The sequence below is a fragment of the Procambarus clarkii genome, chromosome 45 (genome assembly GCF_040958095.1).
Source record: "Procambarus clarkii isolate CNS0578487 chromosome 45, FALCON_Pclarkii_2.0, whole genome shotgun sequence".
In the NCBI taxonomy this organism is placed as follows: Eukaryota; Metazoa; Arthropoda; class Malacostraca; order Decapoda; family Cambaridae; genus Procambarus; species Procambarus clarkii.
In genome coordinates, this window is record NC_091194.1 from 19,224,367 (window position 1) to 19,245,672 (window position 21,306).

General features: G+C 46.2%; 1 protein-coding gene across 2 annotated transcripts in view; it reads right to left on the reverse strand.

Annotated features, from left to right (window-relative positions):
* Window positions 1-21,306, reverse strand: part of Hel89B (histone acetyltransferase 1) — a 282,946-nt gene that overhangs the window by 20,824 nt on the left and 240,816 nt on the right. For both annotated transcript variants that reach the window (XM_045760944.2, XM_045760943.2), the window contains 4 exons: window positions 11,882-12,031; window positions 9,234-9,382; window positions 8,525-8,656; window positions 6,956-7,118 (listed from right to left, as the gene is read on the reverse strand). In XM_045760944.2, coding sequence (XP_045616900.2) covers window positions 6,956-7,118; window positions 8,525-8,656; window positions 9,234-9,382; window positions 11,882-12,031 — 594 coding nt within the window. The remainder of the gene's footprint in view (window positions 1-6,955; window positions 7,119-8,524; window positions 8,657-9,233; window positions 9,383-11,881; window positions 12,032-21,306) is intronic.

Consider the following 21,306-nt stretch of genomic DNA (forward strand, 5'->3'; position numbering starts at 1 on the left):
TGCATATAATACATGATATGGGGGAAGCATTACCAGTATAAACGGCTAAAGTCACCCACCTGCAACCCGTTTGGGACAAAATACCATTTGATCGAAGTTATCCACACCTTTCATGAACTTATTGTACCATGCAGCCTAGTGGTGAGAAAGAGAGCCTCAAAGCGCGCAGTTTGAAACAAACCCAAAGTAAATCGGATAAAAATTGAATTTTATACAAATATTTTAAAAGAGGACTCAACTTTATGTCCACTATGCGTTAGCGTTAGACGAAACGGGACGCGCCGGCGCGTCCAGATAGCGCGAAAGTGTTAATATGGAGAGTAAGAAGTGAAGTGGACTGAAGGGTGCTGCAAGAAGACTGACAAACTTCAGGAGTGGCCAGAAAAATAGCTGCTGGAATTCAATCCAAGTAAGTATAAAGTAATGAAAATGGGTAACAGAGACAGGAGATGTGTATTTAAATATACCATAAGGGGAAGGCAATTACAAAAAATATCAAGATAAAAAGACCTGTGCGTAGACAACACTAACACCAGAAGCTCATGTAAACAAGGATAATATCAACAGCATATGGGAAATCAGCAAACATAAGAACATCATTTAAGAATCTAAACAAGGAGAGTTTCAAATCAATACACACTGTCTAGTTGAGTCCATTAACTGAGTATGCAGCACCAGCATGGAACCCACACCTTGTGAAGCATAAACAGAAACTTGAAGTTTCAGAGGTTTGTAAGTACATTAATATTGGAATTGAGAAGCCCCAACTATGAGGACAGGTTGAGAGAACTCACCCTCACAACTTTTGAAAAGTAAAGAAACACAGATCCGAGGATCTGTGGATCTTCGGATCTAGAATATGATTCCGCTGAGGAATCATATTCAAGATCCTGAGAGGAATAAAGTAGATAAGGGAAGCCTCTTTAAATTAAATAGAGATAGGGCAAGGAACATAAATGGAACTGGATATACAAGCGAGTCTTAGAGTTTTAAGGAGGTTCTCATTACCTGTATGTGTGACTGACAAGTGGAAAGCATTAAAGAGATTGTTGAAGCCAATTTCATCCATAAATGCTGTTGACAAAATGTTAATGTCGAGAGGGATACTTAGGACACCAGGTATAAATGGCTAGGAGGTGGGGTATAAAGAGCTAGCTCTCACACCCCCTATAGTCACTGATAGGTAAGCACAGGTACTATAAATTCCTACACATTAACATTTTCGCCCACTGACGAAGTATGGTGTCGTCAATTTACTAGCTAAATGTCCACTAATGACGAAGTATGGCGTCAAAAAGTAAAATATTTGCTAAAAATCATGTTTTTATCTTATTTTTTGGGGGGACCGATTTTAAACTGCGCATCGATGACTTCCTGTTTTCCTTGATATGCCATGCAGCCTCCAGGCTGCGCCACCCACACCGTAGGCCCATTGTTTTGGCACTACTCGTCCGACCAGTCAGCTCTCCCCTCACCTCTCAAACATGTGAACATTTCGCTTATTTTCCGTGGTTATATTTCTTAGTGCGGCTTTAGATACTATCTGCGTTTACTCCAAGATGGATAGTAATGAAGGAAAGAGCCATTGCAGGAAGAAATCAGTGAAAGAAACACGGGAGAAAGAGAAGCTAAGTAGTGTACAACAAAAGTACAGTAGGGTCAGACTAACACCCTCCAAATTTCAAGCTGTTATTGATGAATTATCTGATTTATCTGATGATGAAAGTGTTGGTGATAGTGACAGTGATGTAGTGATTGATTTTCTTGACACTGAAACAGCAGATGATGATTTTGATAATGATACAAGTGATGACTGTAATGTTCAGATGGCCACACGTGCACGGCGAGGTACTGGTACTCATACCGCGTCTAACTCACATACCCCATCAGGTTCTGATGAAGGCTGGTCTACTGACAATACTCCACCCTTTGTAGACAATTTTACAGGAACACAAGGCTTGACTGTTCCTGTACCTACCAGTTCTTTGGGTTTTATTCAATTATTTATTACTCAAAGTTTGCTGCAATATATGGCCTTTGAGACCAATTTGTATGCTAGCCAAAGCAATGTACGAAATGTGAGCGCAACAACCAAGAAATGGGAACCAGTGACAGTGAAAGACATTGCCCGATATTTGGGACTGACGATATTAATGGGCATTTGACCCTTGCCAAGAATTGGAATGTACTGGCAAACAGGTAGATTGTGGCATATACCTAGTTTCAATACATTTATGACATGTAGAAGATATGAACTGATTGGAAAGAATTTCCATATTTATAACAATAAAGCCATTCAACAAGACAATTCAGACAGACTAATCAAAATTCGAACAGTAATGCAATATCTCGCACAGAAATTCAAATCAATATACATTCCTCAGAAAAATTTGAGTTTGGATGAAAGCACAATGGCATGGCATGGCCGTCTAGCTTTCAAAACCTATAATCCCAATAAACCTGATAAATATGGAATAAAGCTCTACATGTTAGCTGAATCAAATTCAGCTAACAGCTCAAATTCAGCTTGGTTACATCTTTGATTTTTAAATGTATGCAGGTATTGGAAAGATGACGATTGAAACGGTAATGGCCTTGATTGAACCAATGAAGAACAAAGGTTACCATTTATATATGGATAACTATTATAATTCGGTTCGAATGAGTGAATTGCCGCTTGAAGATGGGGTATAAACCTGTGGTACTATCAGATTGCTGCGTGGTGCACCTAAAACCCTTCAGATCCAAGCAAGGGGTAAAATGCCACTAGATAAAACTTTATTCAAAAGGAAGGACAATACTTTCATAATTTTGTGGAAAGACAAACGAGTGGTTTCACTCATCACAACTTGCCACAATGCAGATACGCAATGAATGCAATGAAGGAAAAGAGTGAGGAATCCCGATGGAACATCTTCAGTGCAACAGTTCACTGTCAACAAGCCAAACGCAATCTGTGACTACAACACAAACATGAAAGGTGTTGATTACTTTGACCAAATGGTCAAATATTATCATTTCACAAGGAAAACTCACAAATGGACAAAGAAAATGACGTTCTAATTTTTGCAAATGGCTATTCACAATGCTTATGTGTTGTACAAATACTACACAACAGATAGAAAAACTAACATTACTCCATTTCCATGAAGCAGCCATCACGTCAGTACTGTTATTTCAGCCTAGTAAATGGCCTCTGCAAAATGGGGATATCCCACATACTGGAGCTACTGAAGCCAATGTTGCAACACCCGGACCATCAACACCCGGACCATCAACACCAGGACCATCAGGTGTGAGGCGGGGACTATTCACTTCACCTGTAGCTGTACCTTCCTCGTCAGAGTCGGAAGACGAGAGTGTGATTGTCCCTAGTGATGCTTCTAGTAGCAAAAGACCCCGTATTTTGGATAATCCAGAATGTTTGAACAGACATTTGTCCCATACCCAAGTAAAGATGCAGAAGCATCTGAGGTGTCGTGTTTGTAAACTGTCTGGTATGAGGAGGGACACAAGGTGTAAATACAAGACGTGTGATGTGGCACTGTGTCCTACAGCAGATACTGTTACAAGAAACAATTCTAGGCTGATAAGCGGTAATGCTTGCCCACCATCCACTTCACCTACATGGGAAACATGGGATAACCCTTCAGGAAATGTTTCCTGGAACAGGTGGAGTGGATAAAACTAATGTTCAACCCATGTCATGCTCCACAAACAACACTGGATTGGCAAGTCCAAAAAGTTTTAGTTTTTTATATATTTTATATTGTTGTTTTTACTTTATCGTATTGTATTGGCAATAGTGTTCTTCAATTTGCCATTATATCCATATATATCCATCTAAAGCATTCTATTAGGAACAATATCATACCAAAATGAGCCCTGTAACATGAAAATTTATGTTAGCAACCGGAAAAAATACTAAAAATTTGTGGGTGGGAATTGGGAGTGTGGTGGGTGGGTGACTGGGCGTTCCCTCGCGGGTAACGCGTGACCCGCCTTCAACTTGTCTGTGGGTGGAGCGTCACCCGGTTTTTTTATTTTATATGTATATACTCCTCTTAGAGAATTCTATTGTGAAGCCACTGATACCAAAATGAAAGACCTAGGATGAAAATTGAGGTGACCAAAGTGAAAAGAGTGTACACATTTTATCGCTCTTGGGGCTCCTGGGTAACTCGCTCTAACTTTCTCTGTTTGCTGCGGGTGGTAAGCTGGGCTTTTGGAGTTTATATGCATTTACTCCTCTAGAGAATTCTGTTGCGAACACACACTGATACCAAATTGAAAAACCTAGAACGAGAATTAAGGTGACAAAGTTGAAAAGAGTATACACATTTCGGTATTACCTCACCCTCCCGTGGAACGTCCAAAACCACTAGGGATAGTGGAGCGCTCTACAGCCCAGAGCACGAAAGTATTAAACTAACAATGAGAAAAGAAAACTACAAGTTATCTTTCATTACAAAAACTCATCTTCTATCAACCTTGTATCAACCTTGCCTCTTCTATCAACCTTGAATCAAAAATATTCTGAAATCTTCCATTATTTGCATAATCCCTGACCTCTTACCAAGGCTTTTCATAATTTCATAGTTCTCTTTTAAGAAGAATGAGTCACTAACACATTTTTTATTAAAAAACATTTCACTAAAGCTCACAATGTGAACAATATATAACATATACAGTAGATGCAACATATTATAAGTTAGCTTCCAATGGTAGAAGGAAAATACAACAAATAAGATATACTGCAGACTAGAAATTAGAAAATGAAAGAGTTGAAGGAAAAAAGTGTACATCACGTGCATGATGGTAATGGGCATGTACCGACTGTACCGGCTAGGGTGCCTCATGTACATGATGGTAATGGGCATGTATCGACTGTACCAGCTAGGGCACCTCACGTGCATGATGGTAATGGGCATGTATCGACTGTACCAGCTAGGGCACCTCACGTGCATGATGGTAATGGGCATGTATCGACTGTACCAGCTAGGGTGCCTCACGTGCATGATGGTAATGGGCATGTATCGACTGTACCAGCTAGGGTGCCTCACGTGCATGATGGTAATGGGCATGTATCGACTGTACCAGCTACGGTGCCTCACGTGCATGATGGTAATGGGCATGTATCGACTGTACCAGCTACGGTGCCTCACGTGCATGATGGTAATGGGCATGTATCGACTGTACCAGCTACGGTGCCTCACGTGCATGATGGTAATGGGCATGTATCGACTGTACCAGCTAGGGCACCTCACGTGCATGATGGTAATGGGCATGTATCGACTGTACCAGCTAGGGCACCTCACGTGCATGATGGTAATGGGCATGTACCGACTGTACCAGCTAGGGCACCTCACGTGCATGATGGTAATGGGCATGTATCGACTGTACCAGCTAGGGCACCTCACGTGCATGATGGTAATGGGCATGTACCGACTGTACCAGCTAGGGTGCCTCACGTGCATGATGGTAATGGGCATGTATCGACTGTACCAGCTAGGGCACCTCACGTGCATGATGGTAATGGGCATGTACCAACTGTACACCAGCTAGGGCACCTCACGTGCATGATGGTAATGGGCATGTACCGACTGTACCAGCTAGGGTGCCTCACGTGCATGATGGTAATGGGCATGTACCAACTGTACACCAGCTAGGGTGCCTCACGTGCATGATGGTAATGGGCATGTACCAACTGTACACCAGCTAGGGCACCTCACGTGCATGATGGTAATGGGCATGTATCGACTGTACCAGCTAGGGTGCCTCAAGTGCATGATGGTAATGGGCATGTATCGACTGTACCAGCTAGGGTGCCTCACGTGCATGATGGTAATGGGCATGTACCGACTGTACCAGCTAGGGTGCCTCACGTGCATGATGGTAATGGGCATGTATCGACTGTACCAGCTAGGGCACCTCACGTGCATGATGGTAATGGGCATGTATCGACTGTACCAGCTAGGGTGCCTCACGTGCATGATGGTAATGGGCATGTATCGACTGTATCGGCTAGGGCACCTCACGTGCATGATGGTAATGGGCATGTACCAACTGTACACCAGCTAGGGCGCCTCACGTGCATGATGGTAATGGGCATGTACCAACTGTACACCAGCTAGGGTGCATCACGTGCATGATGGTAATGGGCATGTACCAACTGTACACCAGCTAGGGTGCCTCACGTGCATGATGGTAATGGGCATGTACCCACTGTACACCAGCTAGGGTGCCTCACATGCATGATGGTAAGGGGCATGTACCAACTGTACACCAGCTAGGGTGCCTCACGTGTATGATGGTAATGGGCATGTACCAACTGTACACCAGCTAGGGTGCCTCACGTGCATGATGGTAATGGGCATGTACCAACTGTACACCAGCTAGGGTGCCTCACGTGCATGATGGTAATGGGCATGTACCGACTGTACACTGACTAGGGCGCCTCACGTGCATGATGGTAATGGGCATGTACCGACTGTACACCAGCTAGGGCGCCTCACGTGCATGATGGTAATGGGCATGTACCAACTGTACACCAGCTAGGGTGCCTCACGTCCATGATGGTAATGGGCATGTACCGACTGTACACCAGCTAGGGTGCCTCACGTGCATGATGGTAATGGGCATGTACCAACTGTACACCAGCTAGGGTGCCTCACGTGCATGATGGTAATGGGCATGTACCGACTGTACACCAGCTAGGGCGCCTCACGTGCATGATGGTAATGGGCATGTACCAACTGTACACCAGCTAGGGTGCCTCACGTCCATGATGGTAATGGGCATGTACCAACTGTACACCAGCTAGGGTGCCTCACGTGCATGATGGTAATGGGCATGTACCAACTGTACACCAGCTAGGGTGCATCACGTGCATGATGGTAATGGGCATGTACCAACTGTACAAGGCTAAGGTGCCTCATCAACACAAACCACTTACTGTGTCAGCTCCAATGAGGTTGAGCCCCAAACCACCAACTTGCGTGGTAAGGAGCAGCAGGTCGATAGACGGATCACTGTTGAACCTCTGGACAAGTGCATGTCTTGATCCAGCTGGCACTGAGCCATCCAGTCTTAAATACGTCACAGTTGGAAGATGTGCCCTAAAAGTAGACATTAATGTTCTGGATAATGATAATCTGCCATTTATTATCTTAAATGGTAACAAGCAGAGGCCTATCTATACTAATATTTTGATCGATACTACAAATACCGTCTTATTATCCAATATTACAGTATTAAAACAGACAGTATTAAAAGATCAATAATCTAATACTGACAATTAATATTTTTCAGATTTTACAACATATTAATGCATAATGAATCTCATGCTATCAGGATTTGTAAACAATCACTTAATAAATTAATATAATTAAATTATAGCATAACTACTCCTGCAGAGTAACTGAAACTGTGTTAAATGAACTTCCAAGCAGTGATGACCACTTAGCTGTTCTCACATAGCTACACAGTCTTGGAGAGGTTTGGGGCAATATGCCTTGGATTCCATCCATGTTGAGTTTTATACTTTAAATGAGAATGCATCAGTAGAATTGGATACTTCCTTGCAGTACACATTTAAGATATCTAACTTAGAAATGGGGGAGAGGGGGCAAGAGGCAAGACTATAGAAGTTATCTTGAGGTTATCTCGAGATGATTTCAGGGCTTAGCGTCCCTGGAGCCCACTGGGCTGGGACAGTGCGGGTGTGGGCATGGTGCATCAAAGTGTTAAGATAAGTTGGGCTTGGAGGGCTCCAACCCCACTAATTTAACAACAGTCAGACGTCATCATCTGTTCCACCCACCTGATACATTTTGCAAGGTACTGACATAGGGATGCATTTTGCAAGGTACATCTTACATTTACAAAGACAATTTTGCCATGTTTAACATCGGATTATATTCTCTTTGGGTGAGGTGATAAAGAATAAGTGGATAAATGGCAAACATAAGGGAATTATTTGGGTATTAACTGTATCAATGTATAAATGTAATAGGGGTATTAAATGTATTAATAGGGCAGCTTATGTTCCTTAGGTAGGGTCATCATCTTCAAGAGGAAACTAGATTTATTCCTCCAAGGTGTGCCGGACCAACCGGGCTGTGGTGGGTATGTGGGCCTGCGGGCCGCTCCAAGCAACAGCCTAGTGGACCAAACTCTCACAAGTCAAGCCTGGCCTCGGGCCGGGCTTGGGGAGTAGAAGAACTCCCAGAACCCCATCAACCAGGCATCAACCAGGTATTGGAGTCTGTCAACGTGTGGCAGGTCACCGAGGAGTCTGTCAACATGTGCCAAGTCACCGTAGAGGAGTCTGTCAGTGTGTGGCAGGTCACCGAGGAGTCTGTCAATGTGTGGCAGACCTTGAGGTAGGGCTAAATGTGAATGTCCATCAGATCATCATGCGAGCAAGACATGAGAACCTCACAATGGCCTGAATCATCACAGAGCAATGACAGTTAAATTCTGACACAATGATAAAATAAAAAAAAAGATGAAGGAAACTTACTTGAGCAAATCATTTTCAATAATGTCCAACATAGCCTTCAGCTGGCAGAAGATGAGAGCTCGGTGCTGGGAAACCACTGCCTCTGCTGCCAGCCCCCCGCCCACACCAATACCACAATCCACCAGCAGCTGTCTGATAATTAAGGAAATCAGGGAAGATTAATATTTTAGTTATGCAAAAAAAATATTCAAAATATTTCCTTTCATAATGTCTACACGCGTTGTAATGTTTTTTTAGGACTCAAGAGCAGGCAGGTGCATGCATTTCTCACCTACCACAACTCATACACTCAACAACCAAAGACACTTAATCTGTGAACTTCTCGTAATTAATTTTCACTTGCGATTTACCTTCATCTTATTCTCTTCTCTTCGCCTTTTCTTATTACCTTTCTAAACACTATCAATACCATTTGATAACCTTTTTACTGTATTTGCATTTTCTTCAAGCTTAAACTCTCACCCTTCATAACACACTGACTACAGTATTTCCAGTGTACCTTCTCCTTTTTATCAGACATCAGTAATACTGAATACTGTTTACCGCTGATTAGAAAATTGTGTGGAGCTTTTACTAATCAATAAATCACAAGGTATGCTAGTCTAAGGAAACACCTCTGATAACAAAAGATATAAACAGCGTGCTCAAAACACCCATGTGGATAAACATAACAATTACTTAACTACAAACAACAAGAGTAAATACAAACTTAAGTGCTGGCAGTTTAGCTGAGTGGGATATATCAGACAGTGTTGAATTACAATTCTTGAGCTTGGCAGAGATACGACTATACTCGGGATGCCGGGGCTTGAGTACCAGTTTTGGGTGGTTGCACACTTTCCGAAGGTACTGCAATGCCTGCCAAGGAGATTTAGCGAGTTTAGTGGTGCAGGATGATAACACCAACATTATTATACAAAAATAACATATATTTTCCAAAATTCCGAACATGTTTTCACACCTCAGAGAATTTACACATAATGAGCTAACTGGTCCTTGGAGGCTCAGCAACAGTTATGTGCTGTAACATGCACTAACATCTTTCGTATGTTGCTAAATATATATAACGTTAGTTAGGTTAGTTCATTTATTACGTACCCCATACCCATCCTGTGGGCAGGATGGGTATGGGGTGGCAAGTAGTGGCAAGGGTTACAAAGGCACATAATGGGCTCAGGGACTGAATAGGGGGGGTGGGGGGAGCTACGCCGACGGTGGCTCGCTGACTGTTGTGACGTCATGCTCGTTTTTCATTTGGGGAGTTCTGTCAAATAGTTCAGTTTTCAGTAACAATTTTTTTAACTAGATAAGGTTTGTTTTGGGGCGCCTACCTTTTTGGGTGCCTGACCTGGTGGATGGGAGACATAGAATGCTTCCAACCACACGGGGATTTCTCTAGGCCATTGCTCCTTGTGCCTCTCTGATGGGGGCCAGGTTCTGGCTCGTGGTCCCGGGTAGGCCTAGAATTCCATTCACTTGACTAATGCCACGGTCTAATACATTCATGCCTGATAGTTCTGGGGGAGCTGAAGGGGCTCCCCCAGAAAAAAATTCTAAGACTGTTTAAAATGTGTTCCTGATCACTGGAAAAAACAATAAAAAAAATCGTAGGTGACATATTTTGGCTGCAATAGGGCGAGGAAGTCGGGCAAAACTGAGACATTGACAGTAGGCATCCAACGGTGGACTGCTCCACACTTGCTGTCAGGCGGGAGTTACCACAAAGATATCATTACCTAATTATTTAAATGTCCCCGATTGGTTTTTTCTCTTTTTTTTCAGTAATATTATTCAATAGTGTGTAGTGTGATATATTTATACTGTACTAGGGAGCTGGTCAGCCGAGCGGACAGCACACTGGACTTGTGATCCTGTGGTCCCGGGTTCGATCCCGGGCGCCAGCGAGAAACAATAGGCAGAGTTTCTTTCACCCTATGCAGCTGTCACGGGCTGCTTCCTGGGGGTGGAGGCCTGGTCAAGGATTTTTTTATTGTTTTTTCCCGTGATCAGGAACACATTTTAAACAGTCTTAGAATTTTTTTCTGGGGAAGCCCCTTCAGCTCCCCAAGAACTATCAGGGCATGAATGTATTAGACCGTGGCATTAGTCAAGTGAATGGAAGCGGGGACACTAAAAACAAAGCCCCGAAATCAACTCAAGATATACAGTACTATAAAATGTGTGAACCATCAATATTCTCAAAAATATGGTGTGCATATTAGAGATTCAATTATTATGTTCATTAAACACTAAACAAATAGTTTTGCTGTTATTACACTATATACACATGTTATATATAAGTACTGTATCTGCGTGTTTTGTTCACCATAACAAACCACTTAGTAGATATGGTGAGTCCAAACAACAAGAGTGGCCGCCACATACCAGCTAGCAGACGCCACCTCCCTCCCTCCTTCAACACCTCACTCGCCAACATTTTTCCTCTAACCATACTTTTGTTGCTGTTATTACACTATATACACACATTATATATAAGTATCTACACATTTTGTTCACCATAACTGTACAACTAAGCTGTATGGTGTCCAAACAGCATAGTGGTCACCCTACACAGCATGCCAAGTCACACACACCAGCCAACAGATGATGCCACCTCCCTCACCAAAATGACTCTTCCCAACACACTCTTTTTTGCTGTTATTACAGTATATACACAAGTTATATATAAGTATCTACATTTATTTTCACCATAGCGACCCATTAACCTGGTATAGTGAGTCCAGACAATAACAGGTCACCACACGCAGTCATATGTGAACCCCGTGTAGCAGCGGGACTTTTAATCTTGCGCGGTACTTTAAAATGTATATATACAATGTATATATTCAGGACAGTCTCCGTGGTGTAGTGGTAAGACACTCGCCTGGCGTTCCGCGAGCGCTTTGTCATGGGTTCTTATCCTGGCCGGGGAGGATTTACTGGGCGAAAATCCTTAACTGTAGCCTCTGTTTAACGCAACAGTAAAATGTGTACTTGGTTGTAACAATGATTCTTCGCGGCGGGGATCGTATTCCAGGGACTTGCCTGAAACGCTACGCGTACTAGTGGCTGTACAAGAATGTAAGAACTCTTGTATATATCTATAAAAAAAAGTGTGCCAGTCATTTACCAAAATCAAATACTGTATACGTATATATGTAGTACACCCTTTGAGGGCAAAGCAACTGACATATGTGGAGAGCTAGTGTCACAATTGATATGTTTTTTCCTGCACACCGCCCCCCATCCAATGGGAAGCGTTGGATAGTTTACAATCACTCAGTTCCTACCTACAGTTAGCAAATTGGGAATATTTGGATAAGATTATATATAAGATATTATTAAATTGCAGCTTACCTGGAATATATGACCGTGTTTCTTTGGTGCTTGCTCATCCTGTCCATTTTCTGAACTTCGTAGTGATTCACTAATGTTTTGACTGGCTTGGGTACGGGCAAAGTCTTCGTACAGCTCTTCTTGCAGTGGACTTAATTCACAATAATAGTCCTGAAATAAGCAGTGAAATTATGCTAACCACAAACATATTTAACAAAATGAGTAGTAATGCTGTGATGGATGCTACTGTATGAGTGCTTTCCAGTATGTCACCAAGGTAATAGGATTACCAGAAGGCGGCTCCAATCAAGTGTGAATATACAGCACTTGAAACGTATACGAGGGCAGGACAGGAGCTCAAGTATGTTTGCCAAGATGTTATCAAATACCCAGACATTTACATATGCATAATTACCTATGGCTTCTGCATGTCTGGGCCAAACTTTGAAGACAAAGACATATATTGTGTGGGGTGAATGCTAAGTGACCGATAATAAAAATGTATTCATGAAGCAAGTACAATTAACAAATATAGTTATTCGTCACATCCAGCACTAATAGGCAGTAATTATTTTATATGACATATATTATCACTGCTTCAGTTTATTTAAAACCTGTTTCAACATGTTTAAAAAACCAGCGTTGAATGTAACGAAACGCCATTTTCTGGGTGAGACCCGTCGGCTCCCCGGAGCTACACCAGGCTGATATGCTAATGTCAGACTTTGGCATCAGTCATGTGTATGGAGTTCTTAGGGCCTACCAGGGACCACGGCCAGAACCTGGCCCCCTCAGAGAGGCAAGGGGAGCAACGGCCTATAGAAACCCCGGTGTGGTTGGAAGCATTCTATGTCTGCCATCGACCGGAACAGGCACCCAGAAAGGTAAGCGCCTCAAAACAAACCCCTATTCTTGTTAAAATTGCTACCAAAAACCGAACTAGTGGATAGAACTCCCCAACCGAAAACAAGTAAACTAGTGTGACGTCACACACCGCCACGCCGCTGTCTGCGCAGCTCCCCCCTCCCCGGGAGGGGGAAGGGGGAGCCCCAGACCCACCGCGCCGGCTACCCACACCTCAGTTCTTGAGGCTGGATGTCAAAAACGCGAAAAACTGCTGACCGGAGGGAGGAAGGGATGCCGGGGAGCCTCCGGGACTCACCCAGAAAATGGCGTTTCATTACATTCAACGCTGGTTTTCTGGGGGGAGCCCCGTCGGCTCCCCGGAGCTAACTACCCACAGACAGAAAAAAGAGGGACTTACCCGGGAGGCGGTCGTCGCTCACTCCTCAACTCGAAGCCGAGACAACTGGCTGCAACCGCCAGCCCAAAGCAACACAGGCCCGATGAGGCCCAGGGACATTCACAAGGTAACGAGCAGCCAGGACCCTGTTCGACCGGCAAAATCCCCGCGCCCGAATATCAGACCAAGACATATTCCCAAAGACGGCAGCAAGAGCCGCGAACTTACGAACGTAATGGGCACGGGGATAGACCGCAGGCTGGCTGGACTTAATAACCCTGCGGACGACCTGAGAGACCCGAACCCGCGAACAGGGAAGAAGGGAAACCGGATCAACCCACAGCGCGTCCCCGGACACAGAAGCTGTGGCGCGCAAATAACGGCGAAGCGCCGCAACCGGACACAAAACATGATGCACCCCCGGCCTGACCAACCAAGCATCAACCACCCATGGACCCCTCGGGAACACAGCAGTCTCATTCTTTGCCAGAAAAGAAGGAGACGGCTGCAAACGAACAAAACAATCACCACGACCAAAAGAGCAGAAACCCCTGCGCCGGAGGAGAGCATGAAGCTCCCCTACCCGACCCCCAGAGGCCAAAGCCAACAAGAAAAGTGCCTTGGAAAAACAATCCTGGACCGAAGGGGCCACAACGAAATGAGGAGACGAAAGGAAAGCGAGCACTCTGTCCAAAGACCAGGACGGCTCAGGCGACGCATGAGCAGGCCGGAGGTGAAACAATGCACGAGACAGCTTGCGAAACGGCGCAGACGTAACATCGATACCGAAAGGAAGCTGAAGCGGCTCCGCCAGCGCCGCACGATACGAAGCGACAGTGTTAGGCATAAGATGACGGTCCTGAAACAACCACGAGAGGAAGGACAAGACCACCCGAACAGATGAGGAACTAACACGACGAAGACGCAAAAAGAAACGGAAGGACCGCCAGGAAACTTCATACTGCCGCCGAGAAGAAGCCCTCAGGTGGGACACCAACAAGGAGGCCACCTGATCACCATAGAGATGATGATAGACTCGAGTCAAAAAAACCATATGCGAAGACTCGAGGAGAAGATCGAACCAGCCACGTGACGTACCGGCCCGATCTGCTGAAAGAGGCGGAGCCGCGGGAAAACCCTCGGGTTCGGACACCGAGCAACCAGCGCCTGAAACCAAGGCTGGGCCGGCCACCAAGGGGCCAGAAGGACAACTCTCCCCTGGTAAGTCTCTAAGCGAGTCAGGACCTGGAGCAACAGCCGAACCGGGGGAAAGAGGTACAAGAACCCCCACCTCGACCAGTCTAGCTGAAAAACATCGACCCCGACGACCTCGCGATCGGGGAAGGGCGCCGTATAAACGGGAAGACGCCGTGACCACGCTGACGCGAAGAGGTCCACTTTGGGGCGCCCGAACGTCTGGCAAAGCCAACGGAAGGACTCGTCGTCGACCGTCCACTCCGTGGAGATTGGAACGAAGCGAGACAGGGCGTCGGCCAAGACGTTGGACACGCCCCGTACATGAACCGCCAGGAGAGCCAAGCCCCGAGAACTCAGCAGACGAGTCACCCGAAGCAACCAACCCCAAAGAGACAAGGACCGCATCGAACCCCCGTGGTTCAGGCAATGAACCACCGGAGAGCAGTCCGAATGGAGCCGAATCGTCGATCCGCGGGCCACCCGAATCCTCCCCAGAGCAAACCACACTGCTGCGAACTCCTGCACCGTGCTGTGAGCTCGATGGAAGGACGGATCCTAACGCCCCTGGCCGGCCTGGTGAGCACTGGTCACAAAACCCCAGCCGAGAGATGACGCGTCCGTGTACACATCGAGCGAGGGCTCGGGTAGGCGCCAAGGCACTGAACCCCGAAAAACCCGAAGAGGAAGCCGGTGACGCAGCAACCGACGCAAGGCCCCCGGGGGTCGAACTCTGCGATCGCGAGAGAGGCGGAAGGGGGAACCCCAAAGGAACCAGAACAGCCGTCGAAGCCAAACCCGACCCGGCGGGTAGACCACCATCGCGAGGTTCAGGCTCCCGCACAGCCTCTCGAGCAACCGCCGGGTGACCCGAGGGCCCTCCAGAAACAGACGAAGGCGGGACCGCAGCCGCAGGAGAGACTCCGGAGGGAGAGACAAGGAGGCGGTTCGAGAGTCCCAAACGAGACCCAGCCAAGTCCGAACCTGAGAGGGAACCAGATGGGACTTCCTCCAGTTCACCAAGAACCTGAACTCGGCGAGCTGGATAAGAACCAAATCCCTGGCTAGCAAGCAAGCTGACTGGCTGGGAGCCCAAATCAGCCAGTCGTCGAGGTAGGCCAACACCCGAACACCTAGGAGACGCAAACGAGCCACCACAACCCGTGTAAGGCGCGTGAACACGCGAGGTGCCAGGTTCAGGGCGCAGCCGAGGACAAGGTGCCGGACCCCGGGACGGACCCAAGCGTCCTCACATCCTCCACGAGCCAATCCGAAGACAGCTCCAGGAGGGAAAAGAACCGCAAGGCCGAAGCCAAAAGGCCCCGGGCGCGCAAGTCCTCCTCAACGAGCGCCGCCGAAAGGGAGGGAACCTGCACATAGAGCTGAATAACGCCCACATCACGGGGAAGGGCAGGGGCAAACAAGCACTCATTCAGGTACTCAAGTACGCCCCCCAGGAAAACCTGAAGCACCGTGGAAGCTTCCCGCCACTCCAGCGTGCGGGAACGACAGAAGGAATGCCAGGAATCCAGACCAAACAAGGGGCAGTCTGCTAGCCAGGACGACTCCGGAACCTCGTAACGGAGCCAGAAAGGGAACGAAGTCCCAAACCTGAACGGATCCATTTCCGAGGCATAATCCGGGTCACGCAGGAGGTAAGCTGCAAAGGCCGCTCGCACCACACCAGGTTGGATGCGATAAGCCGAAAACCTCCGGAAGGACGGAACCGACGTACCCGGGGGAACACGGAACCGAACCTGGGGAGGGGCCGACACCAAATCCAACTCGTACGCAGAGGGGGGAAAAGAAAACCCCACTCCTTGTAACAATAAGCCCCGCTCAGAGGGAAGAAAAACCCAGGCGGGGTCCAGCGAGGCCCAAGGCCCCCAAGTCAGCCCCTCCCCAGCCTCGAGGTCCTTCACCACAGGACCCGAGGCCGAGTCCTCTCCCCAAGCCCCGACCCCACAAGACAAGGACGGAGCAGCCGGAAAAGCTGGAGGAAGGGGGGCCCACTGGTCAGACCCTGAAGCTTCGGCTGGGAGACAAGACTCGAATGCCTCTGCCGCCCCCCCGGAAGGGGCACCCCCCGAAGCTGCCCGAGTCTCGAGATCAAGTAACCCCTGCTCCGACCCCGAAACCCTCAGACGCTTCGGGGCCGGAAGCAGGTGGGGGGGGACCAGAACGAACAGAAGGGGAAGGACGAGGAGGTGCGGACTGAACCAGGATCGAAGCTACCCCCACCCAAAATCCGGGTCTCGAAAAGCAAAGCGGGGCAGCCCCGGGGCATCCGGGGGAGCAACCAACCGAGCGCGTTACAACAGACGAAACCTAGACTGCAACGCACGTGCCGCCTGTACCCGAATAGAATCATCGGAGGATTAGGTAAATTGACTCACAAGCAAGCAGCAACACTCACAGGACTCAGGGTCGAAAGTATCACCGACCCAACAGGCAGCGTGGCAGAGGCAAAAACAATGAGGGTCACCCTGAGACAAGGGGACCGAGCAACCCTCAAACTCGCACACAGCGAGTGGGGACTCCGGGGTCACATCCATCGGACCCACGCGCCCCCTAGGGGATTCCCAGGGTCCTGAGCGTTTACTTTAAGAGGACTCGCGCTCAGGTAGTCCCAGGCAGGGTGCTGCAAACCGGCACCCAAAACTACCAAGCAAACTTCTAAAGCTGAACCCCAGGGACGTGTACACTCACGGGGACCTAGCAGGGGGCGCCACCGAGGAGAACAGTGGAAGGGCAAAAACAAACAATAAAATGACAGAACCCCCCACCAGGCAAAAACAAACAGAAAAACAAAACCCCGCAAGAGGACAGCGAACCCCAAGGAACAGAGCCGGCCGCGATGTCGGGAAATACAAGCTGAGCAGCACCCTGCGCCCCTACCAGTGCAAACTGCCTCTTACCTGCCGGCAACAAGGGAGAACAGAACACCCAAGAGCCCAACAGGTGGCCGAAAAACCGAAAGGTAAACGGACCAGCAGAGGCAGACCCCGAGGAGCCTGTGGAAGGAGGCCCCAAGCCCCAAGGGCAGCACTTACAGGGCACCTAGGGAAGGCAGCCCCAGGCGCATGCAGCCCGAGTACTGAAGATAACTCCTGGCTCTCGCACCCACAAAACCAACACCACACGCAAAGCACAGTGCAGTAGCGACACCGGAGACAGAGCACACGACCATCGCCTATAGCATCAGCCTCAAGAACTGAGGTGTGGGTAGCCGGCGCGGGGGGTCTGGGGCTCCCCCTTCCCCCTCCCGGGGAGGGGGGAGCTGTGCAGACAGCGGCGCGGCGGTGTGTGACGTCACACTAGTTTGCTTGTTTTCGGTTGGGGAGTTCTATCCACTAGTTCGGTTTTTGGTAGCAATTTTAACCAGAATAGGGGTTTGTTTTGAGGCGCTTACCTTTCTGGGTGCCTGTTCCGGTCGATGGCAGACATAGAATGCTTCCAACCACACGGGGGCTTCTATAGGCCATTGCTCCCCTTGCCTCTCTGAGGGGGCCCGGTTCTGGCCGTGGTCCCCGGTAGGCCTAAGAACTCCATACACATGACTGATGCAAAAAGTCTGACATTAGCATATCAGCCTGGGATAGCTCCGGGGAGCCGACGGGGCTCCCCCCAGAAATTGCTATCAAAAGCCGAACTAGTGGATAGAACTCCCCAACAGAAAACAAGCAAACAAGTATGAAGTCACATGTCACCGCGCCTCTGTGCAACTCCCTCCTCCCCGGGAGGGAGAAGGGGAAGCCCCAGACCTCTCACGCCGGCTGTCATTAACAACTATTTTCACACAGAAGTGGGGCAAAAAAGGGAAGCAACGTGTAAAGGATCTGGGAATAATATTGTCTGACGACTTAATGTTTAGGGAGCATAACAAAGCAAATATAACAGCAACTAGAAAAATGATAGGATGGATTATGAGAACCTTCAAATTCAGGGATCCAACGACAATGCTTGTACTATTCAAATAACTTGGGGTGTCCCGGCAATATTTCTCATGCTCGCTGATAAGATGTTGAGCAACTGTGGATCTCTGATGTTTATACAGTATTCTCTGATTGTGCCTATGGCACCCCTGCTCTTCACTGGTTTTATTCTACATTTCCTTCCATATAGTTCACTCCATTATATTGTTATTTTACTGTGTAGATTTGGGACTTGGCCCTCCAGTATTTTCCCATGTGTACATTATTTGATACCACTTGTCTCATATCTAGGGAGTACATTTGGAGAGCTTTGAGACAATCCCAATAGTTTAGGTGCTTGATCATGTCTATGTATGCTGTATATGTTCTCAGTATTACCTCTATTTCAGCAATCTCTCCTGCTCTGAAGGGGAAAGTGAGTATCAAGCAGTACTCAAGACAGGAGAGCACAAGTGATTTGAATAGTACAACCATTGTGATGGGATCCCTGGATTTGAAGGTTCTAGTAATCCATCCTATCATTTTTCTGTCTGGCACTATTCTTGTTTGATTATGCTACATGTTGCTTTCCTTTTAGTCCCACTTCTGAGTGAAATTAGTTGTTAACGTTTGGTAGTCATGATACAAACCTGACTTGTATTTTGATCTATATCTGATATTAGAAGGAAAAGCAGTGGTGCAAAGACCATGTCCTGTGGTACAGAGCTTTTAACTGCGCTTGGACTCGATTTTATTTAGTTGATTGTTATTCTTAGTGTTCTATTCAACAGAAAACTAAATATCCACCGTCCCACTTTATCCGTTATTCCCATTGACCTCATTTTGTGTGCTATTACTCCATGGTCACTGTTACGTACTCCTAGCTGGATACGTATATAAATTTAAATAAACTTATTCTGTTCCATTTCATCATATATGTACATATATAGAGTGCGGTGGCTCTTCACACGTCTAATACCTGTTAGATTCGGGAAATTAGAATTGCTGGACCTGTTCAGTTATGGGAGTTCCAGATGTCACCTTTAATTTAAATATAATGTGTTAATTTACTGTAATTAAGCAGGTGGCATTGTAACTTATATATTTTGAAAGTAACTATTATATTTTATTTGCATTCTTATGTATTTTGAGAAGAAGTGGTTGTTCAATTACAGTAGTTTTAAATATTAAAAAGTCTTTAGTTCCATCCCTCATCCTGGATGAGGCAGGGGGGGAGAGAATTATGAGAGACGGGGCGCGAGTAGTCAGTAGCTGATACGGGCCAGGAGAGATCACATCTTTGTAGAGTTAAGTCTGTAACATTCATGTTGTGCCATATTTTTTATATATTATATTATGTGAGAGACAATACTTTTTGTTTGGTTGTATAAGTTAACTTGACCATCTGTGCTTTATATTATACTGTATTGATTATATTGAATATATATATATTATAATTTATATATATTTCTTCAGTCCTAAAGGAGAAATTTCACTAAGTGCTTTGTATCAATCATGGGGTTACACTGGTGACCCGCTCTAAGAGAACAGCAGTTGTAGTATCCCTAGACATAATTAAAGCTTGGCTGTTGTAGGGTCACGAGCCGTAACGAACGATAGGTAACAGTCACATTCATCAAATGCCTTTGCAAAAGTCCATGTATACCACATCTGCATTCTGTTTTTCTCCTAATGCATCAGGGATTTTGTCGTAGTGGTCAAGTAGCTGCGAGGGGCATGATCTTCCCGCTCTAAATCCATGTTGGCCTGGATTGTGGAGGTCATTGGTCTCCATGACACTGGAGACCTGACTCCTGATCACTCTCTCAAATACTTTTATTATGTGGGACGTTAGTGCAACTGGTCTATAAGCCTTTGCCAATGCTTTGCTCCCTCCCTTGTGTAGGGGGCTATGTCTGCTGATGTAAGCACATCTGGTATCTTCCCCATGTCCAAGCTCTTCCTCCACACTATACCGAGTGCCGGGGGTACTGGCTATCTTGAGTATCTTGGCACTTTGCATTTCTTTATAAATATTGAATTCCAAGGCTGAATGCATGGGCTTGTAGTCAATTTCTCTTTCAAAATCCCCAGCATTCGTGTTGATATCTGTTACATTCTCAGGGGTTTGGATATCAGGCATAAAGAAGCTGTCCGGATCTTTTAATTTCATGCTGTTTATTGGGGTACTAAACATGTCCATATACTACTTTTTGAGGATTTCCCTAATTTCTTTAGCATTCTCTGTGTATGAACTACCACATGTAAGAATAGGTGCAATACTGACTGTGGTTCTTGCTTTTGATTTCGCATATGTAAAGAAACATTTTGGGTTTCTTTATCTCTTGTATGGCTTTCCGTTCTAATTACATTTTTTTTACCCTTGTGTTGCTCAAGGTTATTTGGCCATTGTCACCCACAGGCGCATAATAAAAAAACAAAAATTCTCCTAAACCTGTTAATTTGTGTTCCCTGATCATGGAAAAATAATAAACAAATCCTGAGTGGCATATTTTGCCCGCTATAGGGCGGGGAAGTCTGGCAAAAAACAGGCATTGAGTCATCATGCGTTCCAGGAGGTCTGCTCCGCCCCAGCTGTCAGGCAGGAGTGGCCACAAAGAGATAATTACCTAATTATTTCAATGTCTCCAATTGATTTTTCTTTGTTTTTTGCTGTAATATTATTCAATAGTGTGTAGTGTGATATATTTATATAATAAAATGTGTGAATCATCACTGTACACAAAATTATGGTGTGCATATTGTTGATTCAATTATTATGTTCATAAAACAGTGAACAAATACTTTGTCAGTTATTACACTACAGTATACACAGGTTATATATAAGTATCTGCATGTTTTGTTCACCATAACAAACTACTAGCAACAAGGAGTGACCGCCACATATCAGCCAGCCCTCACTGCCACTCACTCCCTCAACACCTCACTCTCCCACATTCTCCTCCCACCATACCTCCCGCCACTGACTGCCACTTCCTCCCTCACCTCACCTGACTCGCCCACATTCTCCTCCCACCATACTGTTTTTCCTTTTATTCACTATATATATTATATGTAAGTATCTACATGTTTTG